Genomic DNA, 20,106 nt, shown 5'->3' on the forward strand with positions numbered 1-20,106 from the left:
GCGCAAAAAAACAACACAATGATCAGACACACACACACACAATTTTGCAATCTGACCTCAACAGACAAAAGATGAAAGGAAAAGATGAGAAATTCACAACACAGTGAACTCAGTGTGCCACAGAATGCCATGAGCTCAGCAAAACAAAAAAAATCAAAGTTGTCTCTCGCTACAGGCAGAAGTTCTCAGTTTTAAAATATTTGCATAGGCGTAGAGTCCTTTGTTTTAATTTCCCTTCAATAGTCCATCAATCATCAACAATGCTCAGCAGACTACTCAGCCTCAGTCTGCAGGCCAGTTCGTCCTCATGGCTTGCCAAGATCTGTTGCTCGAGTTCCTTCAATCGCAACGCCATAGACACAGGAGGAGTTTTTGGCCAGTCTGCTTGGTCCGACAGATCATTGGGCTCTGGCTCCTGGAAAGTCAAAACAATGAAAATGCATGATTATTGCAAATCGTGATTGTAACATTTAGAAAACATTGCTGATGAATCTCTCATCATTTACAGCCATTATCTAAGACACATACATTATTTCTATCCCCAAGAATGGCTGGAAGTAACTTGTCTTAAGAGAAGTGAGTGAGGGGAGGGGACATGTCATACCTGTGTGAGAGTGGCATCTCGAGTCTGGGCTGTGGGTGTATGCATTATGGTTGTGCTGGGCATGGACAACAGAGTGGACGATGGAATGAAAAGCGATGTGGACAAGTGGTCCAAGGGGTCACCATCCAGCCAACGCTGAAGCTGCTCCATGCTCCTGTAGACGAAAGGGTGTGTTAGACATGACGCACAGATATTGTAGATTCTTTTTGGCAAATAATAATTGCAATAGAGTATCAAGAACTTTTTTCATTTGGTCAAATTTAATTAACACCACCTTACAAATGTCACAAGAAGATGTGCTTAAAATTACTCTATAAACTAAACATTGGCAGTGAGCTTTATCTGAGGTATTTTTAAAAATACTTTATCAATAAACAGTACAACCAAAGGCCTTTTTAACTATTTTTGATAAGGTTTTTTATTTTTTATTCATACACATCTCTTTCAAAATAGCGTAGTCTATAAACAGGAATTCTAAATGCAACGAAAAGGTTTAAGAGCAGTGCTGTAGCTGTACCGTTTGCTTTCAGCCTTCTCCTTCTCCAAGCTCTGGAGGACAGTGTGGGCCAGTAGCTCTTGTGCTGTGGGAGTGTGCGTGATGTCCAGCGGGGCTGTCGGGGCCTCGAGAGGCTCCGCCACACTGTGGAACAACCTCTGTCTGAGGGACAGACTGCTGGGCATGGCACAAGCAGCCGCACCCGCCCTGAGGATGGAAGAGGATGGAGAGAGTGTCAAGGAGGGAAAAAGTCAGAGAGCAAAGAAGGAGAACTGTGATTGTGTAGCTGCAAGAACGTGACAATGTTACTTGTGCTTGCTGATATGTTCTTTAAAAACTATGAGCACCTTCAGTAATGTCTTATTTAAAACTTGAGTGGCAGGGAAATTAAGTCAAGGTTGGTATGCAAGATGCAACTTTTGAAATAAATAAATAAAACTACCATTTCATGAGACTTCTGGGTGAGACACACCAGCCACAATGCATAGATTTATTTTGACACCCATTGCACATATACTGGATGTGCAGACATGGGTGTATATTGCCCTTTATACCATCGACTCTGTGTCATAAATTGCCTAACCAGCAGTGACCACTACAGGAACCACAGGAAGTAGTAGTAGGACCCGGGAAGCTAAACCATCGTCACAGCAATATTTAATTTGAATTCATTTGTAACATGTAATGGAATTACAGAGGTCAGTTACCTGCCAACTCAATCTCATTATGATAACCTCAAATGATACATGTTGCATCAGTAACTTGAACCCTTTTGGGTTTAAAAAGGATTTCAATACACTGAACTGCCTCGAGGGGACGACATGCATCCAGCAGTTCTAAGGTTAACGTCGATTCTTACCCTTCCCTCTCGTGCTGCTTCTCTCTGTGGGTTCGTCTGATGGTCTGGGTCCATTCCTCCGGAGGCTGGAAACCCTTTAATGACTCTGTGGGAAGGTAGACCAGGATCTCCCCATCATCGGTAACGGCATCTTAACAAACAAAACAAACAAATAATGACATACTGTAATGCAATTCATACGATACGAAAATCATCGATTTTACGGAAAAGTCACTGAAGTAGTTCCAAGAACTAAAAAGTCCATGGACCTTTGGGTAAAAACACGGCTATAGGACATGTGCATTGGTTCTAATTCTAGATCACAGTAAAATGAATAGCCTAAGAATGTCCTCACCTTCACAGACAGGTGGTCCTGGGATCAGCCAGTCTTTCAGCTTGTGGTCTATGCATATCACCAACACGTCGTCCCAAGGAATCTGACTGAAGGCTGGACCCACCATTTCGTCTCCGTCGTCCCAGTGAGTCATGGTTACCTTGGATCTGGGGTTTCGGGTACGCCGGCCCTTTAGCCTGACCCTTTCCAGAAGGTTTTCCAGCCGTGACATTAGGAGAGGCTGACTGCGGCGGGAGACGGGGATCTGAGCAGCGTAGCGAAAGATAGAGGAGCAGAGCTCCGACCACGAGTCTAGAGAGAGAAAGAGAGAGGGAGGCATAATAAGGAAAGTGAGGAAAGAGAAGGAAGTATAACACATGGATTATTGGTCACATCTTTCTGTTTCCTTTGTACTTGAGAGGATTTTGTACAGTGATGGAACCATTAATAAAAACTCTGCAGTAATAAATAACCTTCTTTCACACAAAATTGGCATGTTAGTCACTGACCTGTAGCAGAGAGCTGCTCCCACTGTGGCAGCTGCAGGCTGAGGATGGCTTGGCGTAACCAGGCCAGGTGTTGGGGACAGTTCCAGCCCAAATGAGGGACAAAGTCACGAGTATCCGGCAGGCAGAACTCGCCTGGCGGCCACGACAGTCCACTAAGATCCTGGGATGACACTTTGTCAGCAATGTGAGCCAGGACAGCGTTGTACAGCTTGATGACGGGCCCAGGGTCCTCGGGAGAAAGACATGCCGCGGCCCGCTCCTGCCGATGGGCGTACACTCTGGGACTGAACTCATGGCTCAAACTGGCCTCTACAAGCTGCACCAGGGTCTGACAGGAGAGTGGGAAGGGTGGGGGAGCACGGGCCAGCAGCCAACGTGTAGCCTGGCACAGCTAGAGACACACAACAGGACGGCGGGAGAGAAGGTGGAGAAGACTTTGAAGAAACGTTTAAAAACTATCAATCTACATCAGTGATAACAAAACTTTTTTGGCTAAGGACACCTCACAATGACAACTTTATGGCACCATAAAATGTGAGCAGTGAGCACCAAAGAGTCATTTTAAAAAGTTAAAAAAGTTAACTTTAGGTTAAAAAGCCTGCTGTTGCCAACAGCTTTTCACAGAAGTTATAACTTGATTTTTTTGGACCTATCACCACTTTTTAAGTTAATATGGCAAACTCGTTAGCAAACCTATTTACACATCCAGCAGTTAAAGAGTAACATTAGCATTTATTTGGACTTGTGAAAGTGAAAGCCATTAAACATAAAAGATCAGGCTTGTTAGTTTCTATGCATGTGTATGTGTAATACCTGTTGGGATCCCTGTATGTCACTTGTGGTCTCTGGTATGAAGAGGAATGTGAACTCCGATATCAGGCCTTCCTGGACCAGTGTGTGCAGCATCAGGGCTGAGAGGAAAAGTTCAGGGTTTACACATTTTGTCCAGATTAATTCAGCTACTGTTCCATAACTACTGCCCGACGTACAATGTAATAGGGATGCAACGGTATGAAAATTTAACCTCACGGTTATAGTGACCAAAATTATCACGTTTTCGGTATAATCGCGGTAAGTGTGTTCAATATGTTCAGAAAGTCCTGATAGGCCTGCACAAGCTGAAATAGTTTCAAAAAAGTGTAACAGTGTTTATTATATTACAAAAATATAAGCAAAACCTTATCAAAAGTGCAACTTTTAACATCAAAAGGAACAAGGGTTCAGGAGATTTGACATATTGCTGCCTTTAGCAGCAACTTTTTTCCCGCACGTTCTGCAGACAGGATAACTATCTTCAATCAACTGTCCTTTGGCATTCTTATAATAACCAAAATATGTCCATGCTTCAGACTTAGTCCTCTTAGAGGGCTGATAAATGTCCTGAGCGCTGTCATCTCCTCCTTCCACCATGATTCCAACTTCAAGAAACGCACGTTGGAGTAGAGCTATAATCGGGCCTTAAAAGTTCGGCCCGACAAGGCCCGAGCCCGACAGAATTCGGCCCGAGCCCGACCAGTACATTTTGATTGACAGATTTTTAAAAGCCCGAACCCGTTTACAGCCCGACTGTACAAAAGGCCGTCTATCAGCAGTGATTAGAGTGCATGTCGGAAAATAGCTCTTCACACCGCAAGCGGGCACACGCACCACTCGGCGGAAAAGGGAGAGAAAGAAAAAAGAGACTGCGCCGCACGCACACAGCTGTTTTCCGTCAAGAATGAGTAATTTATACATTTTTTAACATAATTTATTCATGACTAACGGAGGCTATCGGCCAGTTGGAAGTTGGAACAAAGAAATAAAATAAGTCCTCCAGAAGCCAGCCTCTGTTTCACCTCCTCAGCATCCATTTACACGCCAATCGAAACGCTTCACCTGACCGCTCGTTTACTGCACAACCAGGAGCGCAAGCCCGAGCCCGGCCTGAGCCCGTGTAACGTGATAGAAATTAAGACCGAACCCGACCGAACCCGTCGGGTCCCGTCGGGTTCGGGCAAAGATCTTCAGCTCTACGTTGGAGGCTACGCAGTGCGCCTGCGTGGCAACTTCAGGAGCCTTGGATGAAGCTGGGAAGGATTAAACACACGGTTTCCACGCTGTGGTAATCCACCGTGATTATGATATTTTAAATGAAAACGGTAATGGTTATCGTCAACATTTTTATCGTGGTTTACCGTTACACCGGTAATCGTTACATCCCTACAATGTAACTTCATAAAAGTATTGCATATAATGCAATCCCCTACATTTTATCTTCATTTAAATATCCCAGATTGTGTTTATACTAGTGACCATTACTTTAATCTTGTAATTATGTCTTTATTACTGTTATTAATGACCTTCTTGGAGTTTCTGTGTATCCCCAGTGCCACACTTGGGCCCTGGCACCAGAATGGCCAGAGGCAGCGGGCGGTGCCAGGTGCTGGCTTGCTGTAGCTGTTTGAGCTGAAGCAGGGCGGACAGCAGTTGTATATCCTGCTCGTCGTGCCCGGGCTCGATGATGACGGGCATCGCGGGGAGCAACATCATAAGGGCTCCCGTCCCCTGGAGCTCACCGCTCCTCTCGGTTTTGGACAGGCCGTCTTCGGTCAGAGGGCCTCGGGACGCCTGAGGAGACACCACCGAGAGGACTGATCAGAAAACACACGTTACACTAGGGCACAGTACAAACAGAGTACAAACTAATGTGTTGATAACAAAGTGGGTTATTAATAAGTCTTGATATATAGTTAAGCATATATAATGTTTTGTAAAGTTAATATTGAGTCTGTGGTATTTTTTATCCTTACCTACTTCTTGTTTTCCAACTCTTTTTATTTAAATTTTTAATTTTCACAGTACGTGACATAAAGCACAGTCCAAGGTGAACAAAGCATAGTGAATACAGTGTGTCACTTCCCTTCCTACTTCTTTTTATTTATTCTTATTTATACTCATATTCTAATTATTGCTCTTCATTACACACAAGCCTTTTAGCTCAGCCTCAAGGCCTTTATACACCGGGGGCGTGACAAATAAACAATACTTAAATGTCTGTATGTACATATTTGTTTTTCTGTATTTGTTTATTTTATATTATTTTTTAATATATTTGTTTATGTATGCACCATTCACCAAGGCAAATTCCACATAAGTGTACTTAGTGTGGCAATAAAACCTTTTCTGATTCTGATAGTAGAGCCCAAGAGTACAACTATGATGCTGAAAAGGAGTATAATAGGGGTTCTTTGAATGAGCACTTACAGTATCTACACTGTATTTTATAACCCCAGATTAAAAGAGCCATGTTGACTACACATGCCCTCAAAAACGTACACACTTGTTGATCTCTTTTCTCAGCATTAGACTGCAGTGATCTGTATAAGCTGCAGTCTGATCTTACCTTGATGCTGATGTGGACTTTGTGAGTGCGTTGTCCATTATCCTGCAGTGTGTTGGTGACATGGAGGGTCTGCAGCGTGCCATCTAGCTGCTCCTCCCTCACCTCAGAGTCCTTACCGCCACCAAGCTTCACCTCCAGCCAGTCTGACAGGATCCTGAGGAAAACAGACAGGAGAGGACACACTCAATGAACGGCTCAGTGAACACTAGGGCTGGATCCGAATATTCGGATATTCGTTCGTTGGGTAGGTATTCGATTTTCAATATTGGGATTTGAATTTTCTTTTCTTCTTTTTTTTTCCAGTACTGTTAATAAAGTTAATAGTTGAGACAGATTCAACTTTTGGAGAACTGCAACCACGCTGCAGTGTCCAAACGTGTAACCGGTGACCAGAAGAGTCAGTTTGCTTTGAGGCGGTGTGAGAGTCCCGTACAGTAAACAGGAAACATCACTGCCTCCATCGCAGCCACAAGTAAGTTTGAAAACACTATGAAGGTAAAAAAACTAAAAAAACTAAGTGAAATGAAGCTGCCTTCAAGTGGGATCGCAAATATCAAGATCTATAAATGATCTGATGGGAAAAGTCTACTTGTGCTACATTGTTAAAGAACAACGCATGACGTCACACAAATAAGCCATATAAGTGACACACACTCCCATGGTTTTCAGGACAGCCCTACCAATGCCGGGTGCCTTGAATAAGAAGAAATTTAACAGGTGACCTTTTGTCTTATTGAAGTGCAGCTGCTTACCTGTCTGCCAGGCTGGCTTCACTCTCGTGGTCACTTGGTAGGAGGAGAACAGCTTTCCAGAAGATTCGGTCCGGTGGGTTGGGGATATTTTCTGTCACAAGTGCTGGCAGGTCGAGTGGCGCCCACACTGTCTCACTGAGAGAAACACCAAAAAGGTCAAGATGCTGCTTTGTGACATGCACCACTGACTGAATAAACGGGACTCGGGACTTACTCCAGCAGCTGCTGATAGTAGTAGTGAACTCTCATCTGGTGGATCGCTTCTTGTCTCATTCTCAACAACCTGAACAAAATACAAAACATGTTTCATACTCAATAGGGCAGCAAAGTGACATTTATTTCAAGGTTGACAAAGATAGTAGACTAATAACAAAGTGATTCAGCCATGCTGCAAAAAATCTATCCAAACACTTAGGGCTGTGCGATATGGAGAAAATCAAACATCACGATATTCTTGACCAAATATCTCAATGTTGATATTGCGACGATATTGTAGGGTTGACAATTGGTGCTTTTACTAAATATTTTCAATTAGAGATTTTAGATGAATAATCATCAGTAATGTGGATATATTGTTTAAATGTTTAAAGGCCAATAATAAAACGCCTAGAACAGTCTGGTTAGTCCAGAAAAGTACATCACCTTACTGTAATGTAGCCTTTAAAACCAGGAGAAGTCATATTACGATATTATGATATCCAAAATGTAAGACGATATCTAGCCTCATATATCGATATATTGCCCAGCCCTACAAACACCATACATAATGTATTGTAAATTATAAAATAATCAGTGTAAACTTTTTTTATGCCAAAAATCCAGTGTTTTTCCTATATTCATTCTGCAGCAACGCACCGCCGTGAGTCCATGAATGAGGCAACGGTCTGTGGTTAGTTCACGTCTGTAACAGCAGGAACGTTGAGTGTGTTATCGAAACTGCTTGGGTTAGTTGAATAGGTGAAGTGAAGATGAAGTTGTCGGTAGCCTAACGGTTACAAACAGGCTCGGTAGTGAACGCCAAAGCTAACGTGCCGACAGATTCTGTGTTGTGTTTTTAGCTGAGCTGGACCAGAACATATTCGGTTAAAATGGATTGGTGATGCTTTCCAAAAACACGCTTGGAAAATGAACAATGAACATACCTGGTGCTGGAGAGGGCCAGTGTGCCGGCGTTTCCCAGGTTGACCAGACCCCGGGCCAGATCTGCTATGCAGGGCTGTGCAGGTGCGCTGGGAGCCAGTGCCTTCAGTTTAAATCGAGGGTCCACGCAGCAGGGAGCTGCAGGGAAACCTCTCATCTGTCTCTTCAGCTGCCGACGCACTGCCACCACATCACGCCACCTGGTTGAACACATGAGAGGAGAAAAAGAAGAAACGGATAATAAATTGTAAAAGGGTGTTTAAAAGCTACATTCAGCCAGAGTTTGAATGGTATGCTGACAGTGCGTCAGATTGATTTCAGCCAGGCAGAAGTCTTTGAAGTCTTTTTCAAATCGTTTCTTACCTTTTGATGTATTTGTGGATGCGTTGCAGCTCAGCTTCAAGAATTTCTTCAACCAACAGAGCAATATCTGCATTCAAAGTCTCCTCAACTAGACTGGTACAGACCTGCTCTGTGCATTTAGCTACACGGTTTGCTTTCTCATTCTCTGCCTGTCTGAAAAAGGGAAAAGAGTAAATTCAGTGAAACTCATTTGCGAAAGTAAGTGTGCCACTCGTAGACATTAAACTTCATGACACTCCTTTCTTTAATTCTATCACCTTAATTCTCATTTTAAATTGTTTTGTTAATTATGTAACCACTTTGGAAAATGGTTGCGTTTTAAAGCCTTACTGGATCTCAGAGGTTGCCGTCTCCTTGATGGTCTCGCTTAAAACTTCGTACATGAGCTCTGTGCAGAGAGAGAAGCTGTACTGAACCAGGAAGGCCTCGTGCTCCTGCCTCCTCCTGCCACCGACAGACATGGAAAAGGAAATGGGGATGATCACATGGGGGAACTGTTTTTTTTTTGTGTAAAATAAAAATATTGTGAAGGCCGACACTGGATGTCACAATCTGCATAGAATGTTTTAACAGTTTGTATGTCTGCTTGAATAAATGGAATGGATACAACTTTTTTTAACCTCTGCATAAAATTATACTAACAGCTAACAAAGACTATTTTGTGTCCCGTGTTTTGGGTCAAGGTTGAGGATGCTGTCCCCTTTCTTAACCCTTAAGTCTAGTGATAAAACACAGTGTGACGTTATCAGTAGACCAACCTGGCTTCTTCAAGCTTGCGTTTCTCTTCAGCGATGCGCTCCTGCTCCAGCTTGATCTCGGTGGAGGACATCTCCTGCAGCATCTGTCCCAGCACCTCACTCACCAGAGACTCTGCCTGCACACTGCTCTCCCTGCAGAAGCAAAGGCAATAGAACAGCAAGTTAGTCATCTTAATAAAAAACATACAGGAAATGAATTGATAACTGCAACACATGATTTGAATGTAGCATGCACAAGAAAAGCTGGATGGATAAATCACTTGGACTTACGCAAGAGCTGCGGTGGCATAGCTGGCGCCAGCGTCTGCTACCTGCCTCACTGCTACTTCCAACACCTCTTCAATCACACAGTCCAGTTCAGCCATGATGTCCTGCAGGAGGGGAGAGAAACAGCACAGCTACGGTCACGCACACACGAAAAACTAAAAGGACAGCTAGTTCAGGGTTTCTTTAATGAGCTGTAATTAATACAGGCCCAGCCCTTTTTCTTTGTTGGTTTGTTTCTTTTGCAACTAATTGCATTCTTTTTTGGTCTATGAAATGTCAAAGAATTGTTATAAATGGCCAACTCCTACTACAGTCCAAGGTGCCGTTTTCAGATTGCTGGTTTTGTCCATACAACTGTTCAAAACCCCCAAATATTTATTTTACAATCACATAAAACAAAAAAGAGCAGCAAATCCTCACATTTGAGAAGCTGGAACCAGGGAATGTTTGGCATTTTTGTAATACAATATGACTAAATAATTCTGTATATTATACTATTCTATACTAATAGATTTGTTTCCACTCTAATTATATTGTGATCGCCAATTTTCAAGAAAGCAACAGATTTTAATGTTTTAAGAGCCAATACTATCTTTAAAACAGCTTAGAATAAAGACAACTCCCTACACAGTGGTGATGAAGTACTCGGATCTTGTACTTCAGTAAAAGTAACAATACCTCACTGTAAAAACCAATCCATTACTAGTAAAAGCCCTGCATTCCAGTCAGCAAATTTCTTTAGAAAGGCTGCTTTTTTATATTATGTAATATTATGTTAAACTGTTGGATTATTAATACAGATTAATTTGTGTAAGAAGCACTTTAGTGTTGTCGCTGCTCTGCAAAGTAACTACGGCTGTCAGAAAAATGTACTGGAGTAAAATGCCATACTTTCCTCTGAAATGCACAGGAGTAGAAGTACAAAGTAGCATAAAAATTAAATACTCAAGTTGAAGTACCTCATGTACCTAGTAAATGTTTCTACACAACCAAATGTACAAGGCACCATCAGTAAGGACTACAAGGATCAGAGCAAAGGTACTGTTACTGCATGGCTGTGGCTGCGAAAAAAAACCACGCACTGGAAAAATGCTTAAATCACAACTACAATGTGGTGAGGATAAATTAGTGCTTCAAGTGGGACCCATCTAGCCTGGTCGGAGATAAAGAGGCGAGAGATCTTGCCCACCTCATTGCTGTACGCCGGCCGAGGTTTGGGTGGAGGTGATAGCGGTTTGACAGGCTGAGGCTGAGATATGGGCTGGAACAGCTGCTGGGCGTCTGCTGGGTGGGCCGTGCTGGGACACGGTTCACTGGGCTCTCCCGTCTCGTCTGGAAGCAGCCTGAACGCAGCGGGCATGTCCGGAACGCCCTGCGACAGCAACTCAACGCTGGGTGGTGCCTTCACCTCCACCTTCGCAGCGATTCCTGAGACAATTAAGAAACATGTCAGCTGTCAATGAGACCGAGTCTTTACATTCTTATGCGTACTAGTAGATGTGATAAGATCACCTACTTATTTTAAATTTATTTGAAGATGAATGCTTTTCAAATGATTCAGGCCCTGTCGCTACAGAAGTGCTTTATTCCTCGCAAAAATAAATTCCAGTAGCTGTAAAATGTAGCATTACATGGACCAGATATGTATTGTAGTGTGGGAAACTTCAAGATCTGAAAATAACAAAAAACATATTTGCCAGCTCTGCATATAAACAGTGCTGTTCAGGGTAGTTTAAATTGCTACCTTAGCCAATGAGAGAACTGTTAATCGAGAACTAAAAGCTATTTGCCAGGGATAAGATCAGGGGGAAAAGAGCGAATACCTTTAAATTGGCTGGGAGCGGGCTCAGCCAGGGGGCCTTCTCCACGGAACCTGTTCTGGGAGTCGAAGCAGCAGACGGGGGTGTGGTGCAGAGGGCTGGGGAGGGGGCCTCCGTGCACCACCTGTCCAATCAACACCGTTTTCTTTGCGAGGATGACGTCAGACTTCTTCTGGGACAGAGGCAGCTCTGGCTCCTGATAGGCTACCCGACTCAACTCTACCACACTGTGAACAATATTAATCAAATATATGAATGCACATTTTTAGAGCTATAATATTTGTTTGTTAGCAGGGTATCTAAAAACATATATCATTGAAACGTGCACAGAGTGCCCCTAGCACCGTCATGTGGCCCTCTATGGACACATTTACATTTCTGCTCATAACTACTTAACTCTGATGTATAGCATTCTCTGGGATAGGTATATAATTCTATGGCTGCAATCTTTTTTTTTTTTTTTTCCAAAGCTTTATTATCAGATTTAGCCTCTCTAACTTCTAGTAGACACTCACCCATCGTTGACAGTCAGGCCGTACTGCTGGATGAAGTCAATTCCCTCATCAGCGTTGCGGAACATTAACATCCGAACTATGTCCTCAACTGGAAACGCAGTCGACCGTGGACCCACCGTGTGGGCCAAGTTCAAGGTCTTCAAGGCCTTAGCTCTGACCTGTATGCACGCACACACACAAATTTGAAAGAACATAAAAATTAAGGCAAAGGTAAAAGTACTTTATTGTCACATACATGTAGCGAAATTCATTGTCTGCACATCTCTCAAGGGGAGCAGTGGGCAGCCATTTACAGCGCCCGGGGACCAACTCCAGATCTGAGCCAGTGCCTTGATGAAGGACACTGACTGGAGAACCACGTAAACATGGGGAGAACATACAAACTCCACACAGAAAGGCCCGGAACGACCTGGATTCAAACCCAGAACCTTCTTGCTGTGAGGCCACAGTGCTAACCTTTGGGCCACCATGCTGCATTACGCAATAGGCATTAAATGGCAGTTTACTGTATATAATAGAGCAGTCCCCCTTCTCTTAACTCATTTATTTGTATCTCCTTCTCTACAACGGGTATAGTCTTGTTATGTGAAAATAGGAACGGGACACTGGCTATTGCCTGGATTCTCCTCATGCCTTATTGGGAAGGTTCAGACAAGTTCACAGTTTTCTAAGCCTGATTCATTAATAAAAGGAAACCGTTTCTGACCTGATTGAAGTATCTGTGTAGGAGGCAACTGGCGAGGTAGGAGGCTCCTTTCACCAGCTTGAAGAAGCGCACAAAGTTGTTGCTGTTGACTGCAGTGAACGCGTGCACGGCAAACTTCACCTCAGGGGAATTGCGCACCTCGTCGCGGAATTGCTGCACTTCACTGTGTGGACATGGAGTGTGAGGAAGTACTTCTTTACAGCACAGAGCGAGGCACAAAATGAAGTGAATCCATACAAACAAATCCTTAAAAATGATGTGAAGTCACAGCTGAAGATGTATAAAGTCATATCAATGTGCTAATTTCTTGACAAAGACAGAAACAAAAACAGGTGCTTTGCACATCATTCAATGACATTTCAAACAACATATTTCATCATTTGGGTGGGGGGAAAAAGTCGATACAGCATAGTATCGCGATATTTTCTCTGTCAATACTGTATCGATACAAGGACGCCAAGTATCTTTTATTATTTAAATTGCACATAAGGATTTTTCTTTTTGGTACTAAAATAATAAAATCAATTGCTTATTAATATATAATAATATAATAAATTGCAATATATATTGCAGAATATCACAATGTGTTTAAAATCGCAATCATATCGTATTGTGACATAAGTATGGTGATAATGTAATGGCCTCTGGGGATTCCCACCCCTAATTTGTGTACGTGTGTTTCAATGGACTGACCGCAGGATGTCGCCGTCGTTGAGCTTCAGCAGCACGCTGTACTGGCGGAACTCGGCCTCCAGGGGGCAGAAGACCTGACGCGTGGCCAGGTCCTGGTACATTTCTTTGAGACTCTGCAGGCACTTTGTCATGTTCTCGTTGTTGATCTTGGCGTCAAAAGCCGACATGTGCTCCTCGCAGAGGTGGTGAGCGCAGTGTACGTGGAAGCGTGTGCACTTCTCAATCAGCGACACCGTGTGTGGGCAGCATAGGTGCTGCTGGATAATGTCCTGTGGGGAGTAAATGTAAAAGATTGTTTAGGCCTGTAACAATTACTACATGTTTGTTTGATTGTCAATTTTTTACATAATCCCAGTTTCTTTGTTTAACCGCAATTAATTGCTAACATCAGCTAAGGTCTTAAGGCGTATGAGTGTAATTGGTGATTTTGTTTAGAAATGCCAAATTGTAAATATTTAAGCGATTATTGGTCAGACTATAAGTTTTTATCATCATATCAAATGTTAGTTGTCGGCACTTGACCCTATACACGTTCATGGCAACAGAAATGACGAGGGGGGGGATACAGTTAGAAAAATATGTTTTATGATAATAAAGAGCCGTTGTTTACTTCATAGGCTGTGTACTCGTGTCATTATATTATTTGGGTCACATGACAGTGATATATAACCAAAATATGTACGCTGGAATTCATGCAAAACCTGAATTTGTTTTCAAAAGTAATACATAAAAAGAAAGAAAGAGACAATTATATTGTTAACCGCAATTATTTCTGAGACAATTAATTGTACAGCACAATTTGGAATTGTTACAACTCTAGGATGGTTTCACTTGTTATGGTGAACACCTATTGTGACCAAATCACTTTTATTAAAGGGAACTATGCAGTTTTAGTTCAGTTAGCTTAATTAACCTTAACTGAACAGCTTTGGAGTCAGTGGAATGGTTATATGACTTTTTTTGAGTTGAATGGTGGTCGTCTCGCTCCCCCCTAGCGCCTGTGAGCGGAAAAACCACTGGTCGGCGAGCCGCGGCCTCAGCTCCAGGAAGAATGCCGTGATATTAGGTCTCACGATGTAATAAATTGCTTTAGGCACTGCACACATACACGCCCCCATCCAGGAACCGGCTAACAAGGTAGCGATGGAGTTTTTCACACTATCGTCATGGCTGAGCCGGCAAAAAAGAAACAGAAAGCTAGGAAAGCATCGTCGGAGGAACAGAGAAAGAGGAAACTGCAGACTGACCGAGAGAGGAATCAGACACAAGTAAACATAGGAGCTGCCAAATATCTATTCTGAAGCTGTAGGGGGAGGTCTATAGAGAAAGCTGCCAGCAAAAAGCCAGAAAACAGCGAAGAAATGGCCAAAACTGCATAGGGCCCCTTTAAACTGGGTATTAAGGGCAGCTGGGCTCTGTTTTGTTTTATTATCCACATGCATGTATTTGTCTGCGGGCTGACAAAGTACTTGTTGTTTTTTAACACCAGGTTTTCGCGTGAATACAGCTGACATTTGAAGCAGACCCTTTACCTTGCGGATGCCGCGGGTCCTGTTCCAGACAAAGTCATACCAGTCCCGGTAGTTGTCATGGCCCTGGTCCATGATCTGAGTCACCAGATAGTCCATGGTCATGCTGAGCACAGGCAGGGGGCGCAACTCGTGGGGCAGGGGCTCTTCCTGGTCGGCTGATGAGCGGCTGTACTCCTTGATGGCTGCAGAGTGGTCCACCTAGTCAGAGGGAAAGGAGGTTTCATTTTTTTGTCCCCGCTGTCTTCAAAGTTCCGTTAGTGCGCGGAAGGGAGGGGGAGGGGACGGGATGAGAAGGAGGGAGGGGCGAGCTAGCCTCCGTTTTGTTTGACAATACTTCGAACGTCAATGAGAAGTGACATCACCCAACATCGCTTAGAGCACCTTTAAGCTACAACATATATTTATTCCATCAATGTATTAATATGCAGATGGACCAAAATAACCAATAAATGGAACTAGATAATAATAAAAAAAGAACATTTATGTTTATCCTTCTTTACTTTGCATTCCTACGTGGAATGGGAGTATAGCAAGTATATATTGCATTTACTCTGCTTCTTTCTCTGCCACAAGAGAGAAAGTTTGTGTCTAAGGCGAAAAAGAATACCACATATTATGTAACATCTCACAGTGCTGCCTCAGCTATATTCTTCAGTCTGAATACGGAACATAAGCATTAAGGATGTTACCATCTCCGTATCCGGGAGGATCTCGAATACGCTCAGCTGTTTCCGGGTTTCCCTCATGTACCGCTCCTTCTCCGGACACATGTCAGGACACGTCCCCACAAACACCTTCGACAGGTTCAGGTCCGTCCTCTTGGGCCGACCTGTGCGGACATATCGTGCACACAGTGAGAATGTCTTCTCATGTTTTTAAGCCACGTTAATTGGCTGCGGTAGACTGGTGAGAGAGGTGGCTTCACCTTGACGCAGGATCTTGTCTCTCTGCTCCAGGAGGCGGAACTTGTCCTCGGCGGTCTCAGCCACCTGGCCAACGAGGTGGAGGAGGGAGGAGGGGACTGGGCACTCAGAGCTCTGGGCCTCTGTGCTGCTCTCTCTCTGGGCTTCAGCGTCAAACTGCAGAGACTTGGCTGATGACGACTTCTTCGCCGGAGAACTGGCACACGAAAAGACGCGTGTAAGACAGTCACAGCACTACAGTCATGTGTACACCTGAACACCTGAGGTCTGCTCAAACTGTTAGCTCATTTTAATCAGGGCTGAAAACGTTACGGTTTACCGCAGCTTTCTCATAAATTCGATCCATTATTGTAATTCTTCTACTGGCTTAATTTAATGATTTTAATGTCATATTTTTTATAGATTTTACTATCTATTTTATTATGTTTCCAAATTTTAACTATTTTTCTCTTTTTGCAAATGTCTCTTGAATGTACTTTTGTTGCTTATGTTTACAATGTGTTTCTATGCTTCTGTAAATCACTTTGAGTTGCCTTGTGTATGAACTGTGCAACACAAATAAACTTGCCTTGCCTTTCATATACAGGTGCAAGTGTTACCTGCGGCTGAAGGCCATCATGCTGGGGACTGCAGAACTTCTGTGTGCAGGTTTTCTGAGTGGCGAGGAAGCAGCCTTGGACTCGGTGTCCTCCTGACTTTCTCTCTCCTCCTTTGCTGCGGCAGGTCTGCTCCCTTTGTCCCCGGGACCTAATGCACAAAAAGGCAATGTAGTGACTCACTGCAAGGAATTAAAGGGAATATGAAATAAACTGCTCAGGCCTCTTTACATCCGTAACAAAGTCCAGATTTATAGTCACTTTGTTTGTACTTCTAGACAGTAATATCAATACAGCTGGGTGCTAGCACTTATTTCTGTATTAATTGAAATGTCATAGTAATATATTGCATTTACTCTGCTTCTTTCTCTGCCACAAGAGAGAGAGTTCATGTCTATGCAGGAGTTTGCCTTTCTTCTTTGCCTTTGCCGCTGATGCCTGAGAGTCAAGGGACAGAAAGCAAAAGAACACACAAATAAAATACAGCAGAATACGGTATATATGAATTATCTAATTTAATAATAAAAAGTTCATTAACAAATAAACACATCAGCATCTTTGGCCTGTCTCACAGAGCAGGATTAGTGGGTTAGCTAGCTACATTTTTGGGTTATCCGTAGTGTTAAACCAAGCTCAGTTGAAATGGGAAGTGATGCCTAAGACTAAACCTGCAAGGAATAAAAAAAAAAAAAAGAAAAAAAAAAAAGAAGTCCAACAACTAGCAGTAAAAATCAGTGCTCCACTCTGGCCATGTAAAATGGGGAAATAGCAGGTAAAAGTGTGCTGAAAAACTAAGATAGTTGAGGACCAGAGTGGGAGAACAGTTATCAAAGCCAGAAAACTCAAAATAGCTACAGTATAGGTGAACGTGCTTTAATGGGGTAAGTAGCGTAGAGTTAACTCACATGATCATCAAAGTGTACTATGACCATGTTCTTGCCGGTCCGGCAGAAGACTCTACGGACTTTGCCAAAACGACTAAAGTGCTTCTCGATCACGTCCTTCCTGTTGTAGGCTGGAGGCACATTCATGCACCGGATGATGGTGCAGTCGGTGGGAGACATGCCGCTCAGGCTCTCCGAGCTCTCCCTGCGTACGCCACATCTCGCAGGGGTTGTGATGCCGAGGTTGGAGTCGGGGGATTTTGCGGAGTCTAGAGAGGGTTGATGGGTAACAGGTAGACAACAGGATGAGTATATTCGAACAACGCAATCCACTCTTTTATTTCTTTTAAGACATGTACTTGAATTTCAGCAGGATGAAGATTTCTGTCTGGGTTTTGTGATTTCACAGCAGAGGTTGAGGGGGAAAAAATGGACCCATGCATATTTCATGTTGCCCACCCCCAAGTTTTAAGTTTTTCTTTAATTCAAAAATATCACTAATATGTATCTACTCCTACTATTTATAAATCCTAAGATTTCTTTACTAATGTGGAGGACTTGCAACTACTTTTACAGTGTGGAGTCTTTCAACACGAGAACATTTGTTTGGTGATAAAACTCACCAGTATTTAAAATAAAAACCTGGTCAATAAAAAAGTACATTTGACAATTTATTCAGACATGCAAGAGTCATTTAAGAGTGTTTTTTAGTGCAGATTTTAGAAATGCGTAAACACAACTTGATACAAAATGCAGGTAATACACAGCATGTATGATTTGTACATCTCACCTGACTCTTCAGCTTTTTCTAGCACATCCCTGGTCAGAACTTGCACTGTGGCTGGTGTAGTTGTAGGTAGGTCGTCACCCTGGGCTTGGATGCCTTCCCTCTCTGTCTCCTCCCACTTTGGCGCTTGTTGCTGAGTCTCCTTTGCGGCCTCTCGCCTCACTGGGTTAGAGACATCTCTACGAATACCACTTAATGCCCTACCGAATAAGCCTACTGGTGGGCCACGGGACCTCATTAGGGGCCTCTTTGAAGGGTGTCTTGGTGAATCTGCTTCTGCTGGAACATCCTCCTCCTCCTCTCCTACGGCATGCTTCTCTGGGCCAGTGCTGGCGACTGTTGGATCGTCCTTGCGCTTGGTGCCTTTGCCAAGTCGCGAAAATATATTTGCTTCCCCTAGGCTCTCAAGGTTGCTCCCTTTCTCCTCTGTACTAGTCTCTGCTTTAGCTTTGATATCAACTACAACTGAGGGCTGACCAAAACTGGTTCCTCCAAAAAGTGGTTTTGCCTGGGGTTGGAGGGCTTTGGCTGAAAAGCTAAAAGTCGATGGGGTGGTGGGCTGGGTGGTTGGTGCCTTAGGGCTGGAGCTGGAGGGAGCAGCTGGCTGAGAAAAGGTGAACTGCAGCGTGTTGGAAGAAGTGCTCCTATTGCCGGTTGTTAGTGGATTGTCCTGAGCAGAGACAGAGGGAGCTGCAGCCGGCTGTGAGAAGCTGAAGCCCAGCTGGCCAGACTGAGCCCCAGTGGACAGAGAGAAGCCAGTGGTGGTGGTGGTGCTGCTGCTGCTGCCCATGGTGCTGGAGCTTGTCTGGGACCCACTGCTGCCAAAAGGTGAGCTGGACATTGCAGTAGGTTGAGGGTTAGCAGGCTCAGGGCTAGCACTGAAGATGGGTTTGAACATTGCCTCATTGGCCGGCTTGAAACTGTATTTGGGTGTGCCAAATACATTAGTGGTGACACTGGTAGATGACGGCTGTCCAAACACAGACTGTCCAAAACCCAGTGGCTGAGGTTGCCCTAAGGCAGTGGTAGGGCCAGAATCCATCTGGGTGCTTGCAAACCCAGGGGGCTGTTGGCCAAACCCTGGGGCCTGCTGGCCAAATCCTGGAGTCTGCCCAAAGGCAGACGTCTGCCCAAATGAAGTGGTCTGGCCAAAGACTGAACTCTGGTTCGGTCCACTAGTCTGTCCAAAAGCTGGTGCAGTGCTATTACCAAAGCCTGAGCTACTCATTCCTACTGATGTCTGTCCAAATGCTGGAGCTTGGCTTATTGTTGGCAGCGAGGGGGTCTGTGCTGACGACTGTCCAAAGGCAGGGGTCTGTCCGAAGACGCTATTTCCATGAGGCGAGGGCTGATTTAAGACAGATGGTTGTCCAAACGCTGATGGTTGAAAAAAACCCATAGTTTGGGGCTGATTGCTAGAATTTTGCTGTCCAAATGACTGGAACAAACCCGTCTTCATAGTGTTGCTTGGGGCTTGGAAAGCTCCACCTTGTGGACTGCCAAACGGATTGGATGGATTCATGGCGCAAATATTAGCGGAGGTTTAGTATCCTTGGTTATTTGTTGAAATAAATGCTTCTCATCCAGGCATTTAAGCGGTATACATCTGGAACACTGTTCCCGTCTTTCAAGTTTGTCGATGTACCACCCTATCACGTAAAAGTCCACAGAACACTATGAAGACACGAAGGAATAACAACACATAACGTTAAGCCGTTAGCATAAGCTAACACCACAAACATTGTTTACCGTAAGTTAGCTTAGCTAAATGTGTTCCGTTGCCCTTAAAAGTTGTTATATATATATATTGACACAACAAAAAGTCCTGAGGAAACGCAGAAAAAGTATGCAACTTTGGATACGAAAAAAAACTCTCACCTTTCACAGTTTGTGTTTGCTATGTTGATTTTTTTTTGTTCAGTTCAAACATATTTTCCAACATCCGGTTCCGGTCCGACAATTTTTTAGGTCCCCGTTATGGATGTCCCTGCTACTGCCAACATTGTGACCGATTCATTGGTCGAATAGGTTTTCAACAGGCGAGGCACCATTTCCCGTAAACGATAGGATATGTTTAATGTCTCTCTACTATGTTGTTATCTAGCTACACAACCCAGAGAAAGCGTACATAATCGGTCTCGGGGACCTAACGTTACATGTTGCTACCTGGTTGCTACTGCCGCCGGGACGTGTCACCTTGAATTCTG

The 20,106-nt window shown here is 43.8% G+C and overlaps 1 protein-coding gene across 3 annotated transcripts; it reads right to left on the bottom strand.

Moving 5' to 3' along the window:
- Positions 1-179: 179 nt before the first annotated feature.
- Positions 180-19,914, bottom strand: LOC116053542 (minichromosome maintenance complex component 3 associated protein). 3 transcript variants are annotated; one of them, XM_036004287.1, is made up of 29 exons: positions 19,778-19,914; positions 17,903-19,573; positions 17,134-17,381; positions 16,585-16,666; positions 16,232-16,379; positions 15,635-15,828; positions 15,399-15,538; positions 14,710-14,907; positions 13,178-13,446; positions 12,485-12,647; positions 11,779-11,936; positions 11,267-11,490; positions 10,633-10,877; positions 9,447-9,547; positions 9,177-9,308; positions 8,749-8,862; positions 8,419-8,571; positions 8,058-8,255; positions 7,130-7,198; positions 6,916-7,050; positions 6,164-6,317; positions 5,121-5,388; positions 3,595-3,692; positions 2,782-3,172; positions 2,294-2,584; positions 1,960-2,089; positions 1,122-1,307; positions 605-758; positions 180-415 (listed from the first exon to the last, which is right to left on the bottom strand). In XM_036004287.1, exons 2-29 carry the CDS (start codon positions 19,419-19,421, stop codon positions 248-250), a joined length of 6,330 nt encoding a protein of 2,109 aa, XP_035860180.1. In that variant the 5' UTR covers positions 19,422-19,573; positions 19,778-19,914; the 3' UTR covers positions 180-247. The 3 variants fall into 3 exon arrangements, with proteins under 3 accessions (XP_035860180.1, XP_035860182.1, XP_035860181.1); XM_036004289.1 differs by having other exon boundaries at positions 10,633-10,871; positions 17,903-19,846; XM_036004288.1 differs by having other exon boundaries at positions 182-415; positions 17,903-19,846.
- Positions 19,915-20,106: the final 192 nt, after the last annotated feature.

This window comes from Sander lucioperca, chromosome 8 (assembly GCF_008315115.2).
Source record: "Sander lucioperca isolate FBNREF2018 chromosome 8, SLUC_FBN_1.2, whole genome shotgun sequence".
Lineage (NCBI taxonomy): Eukaryota > Metazoa > Chordata > Actinopteri > Perciformes > Percidae > Sander > Sander lucioperca.

Excerpts from the sequence above, each read along its gene's own strand:
- LOC116053542 (XM_036004287.1), bottom strand. The coding sequence starts at position 19,421 with ATGAATCCATCCAATCCGTTTGGCAGTCCACAAGGTGGAGCTTTCCAA. Across the intron at positions 5,389-6,163 it reads AAGTCCACATCAGCATCAAG|GCGTCCCGAGGCCCTCTGAC; the intron begins GTAAGATCAGAC and ends GTGTCTCCTCAG. Across the intron at positions 416-604 it reads GAGATGCCACTCTCACACAG|GAGCCAGAGCCCAATGATCT; the intron begins GTATGACATGTC and ends TTGACTTTCCAG.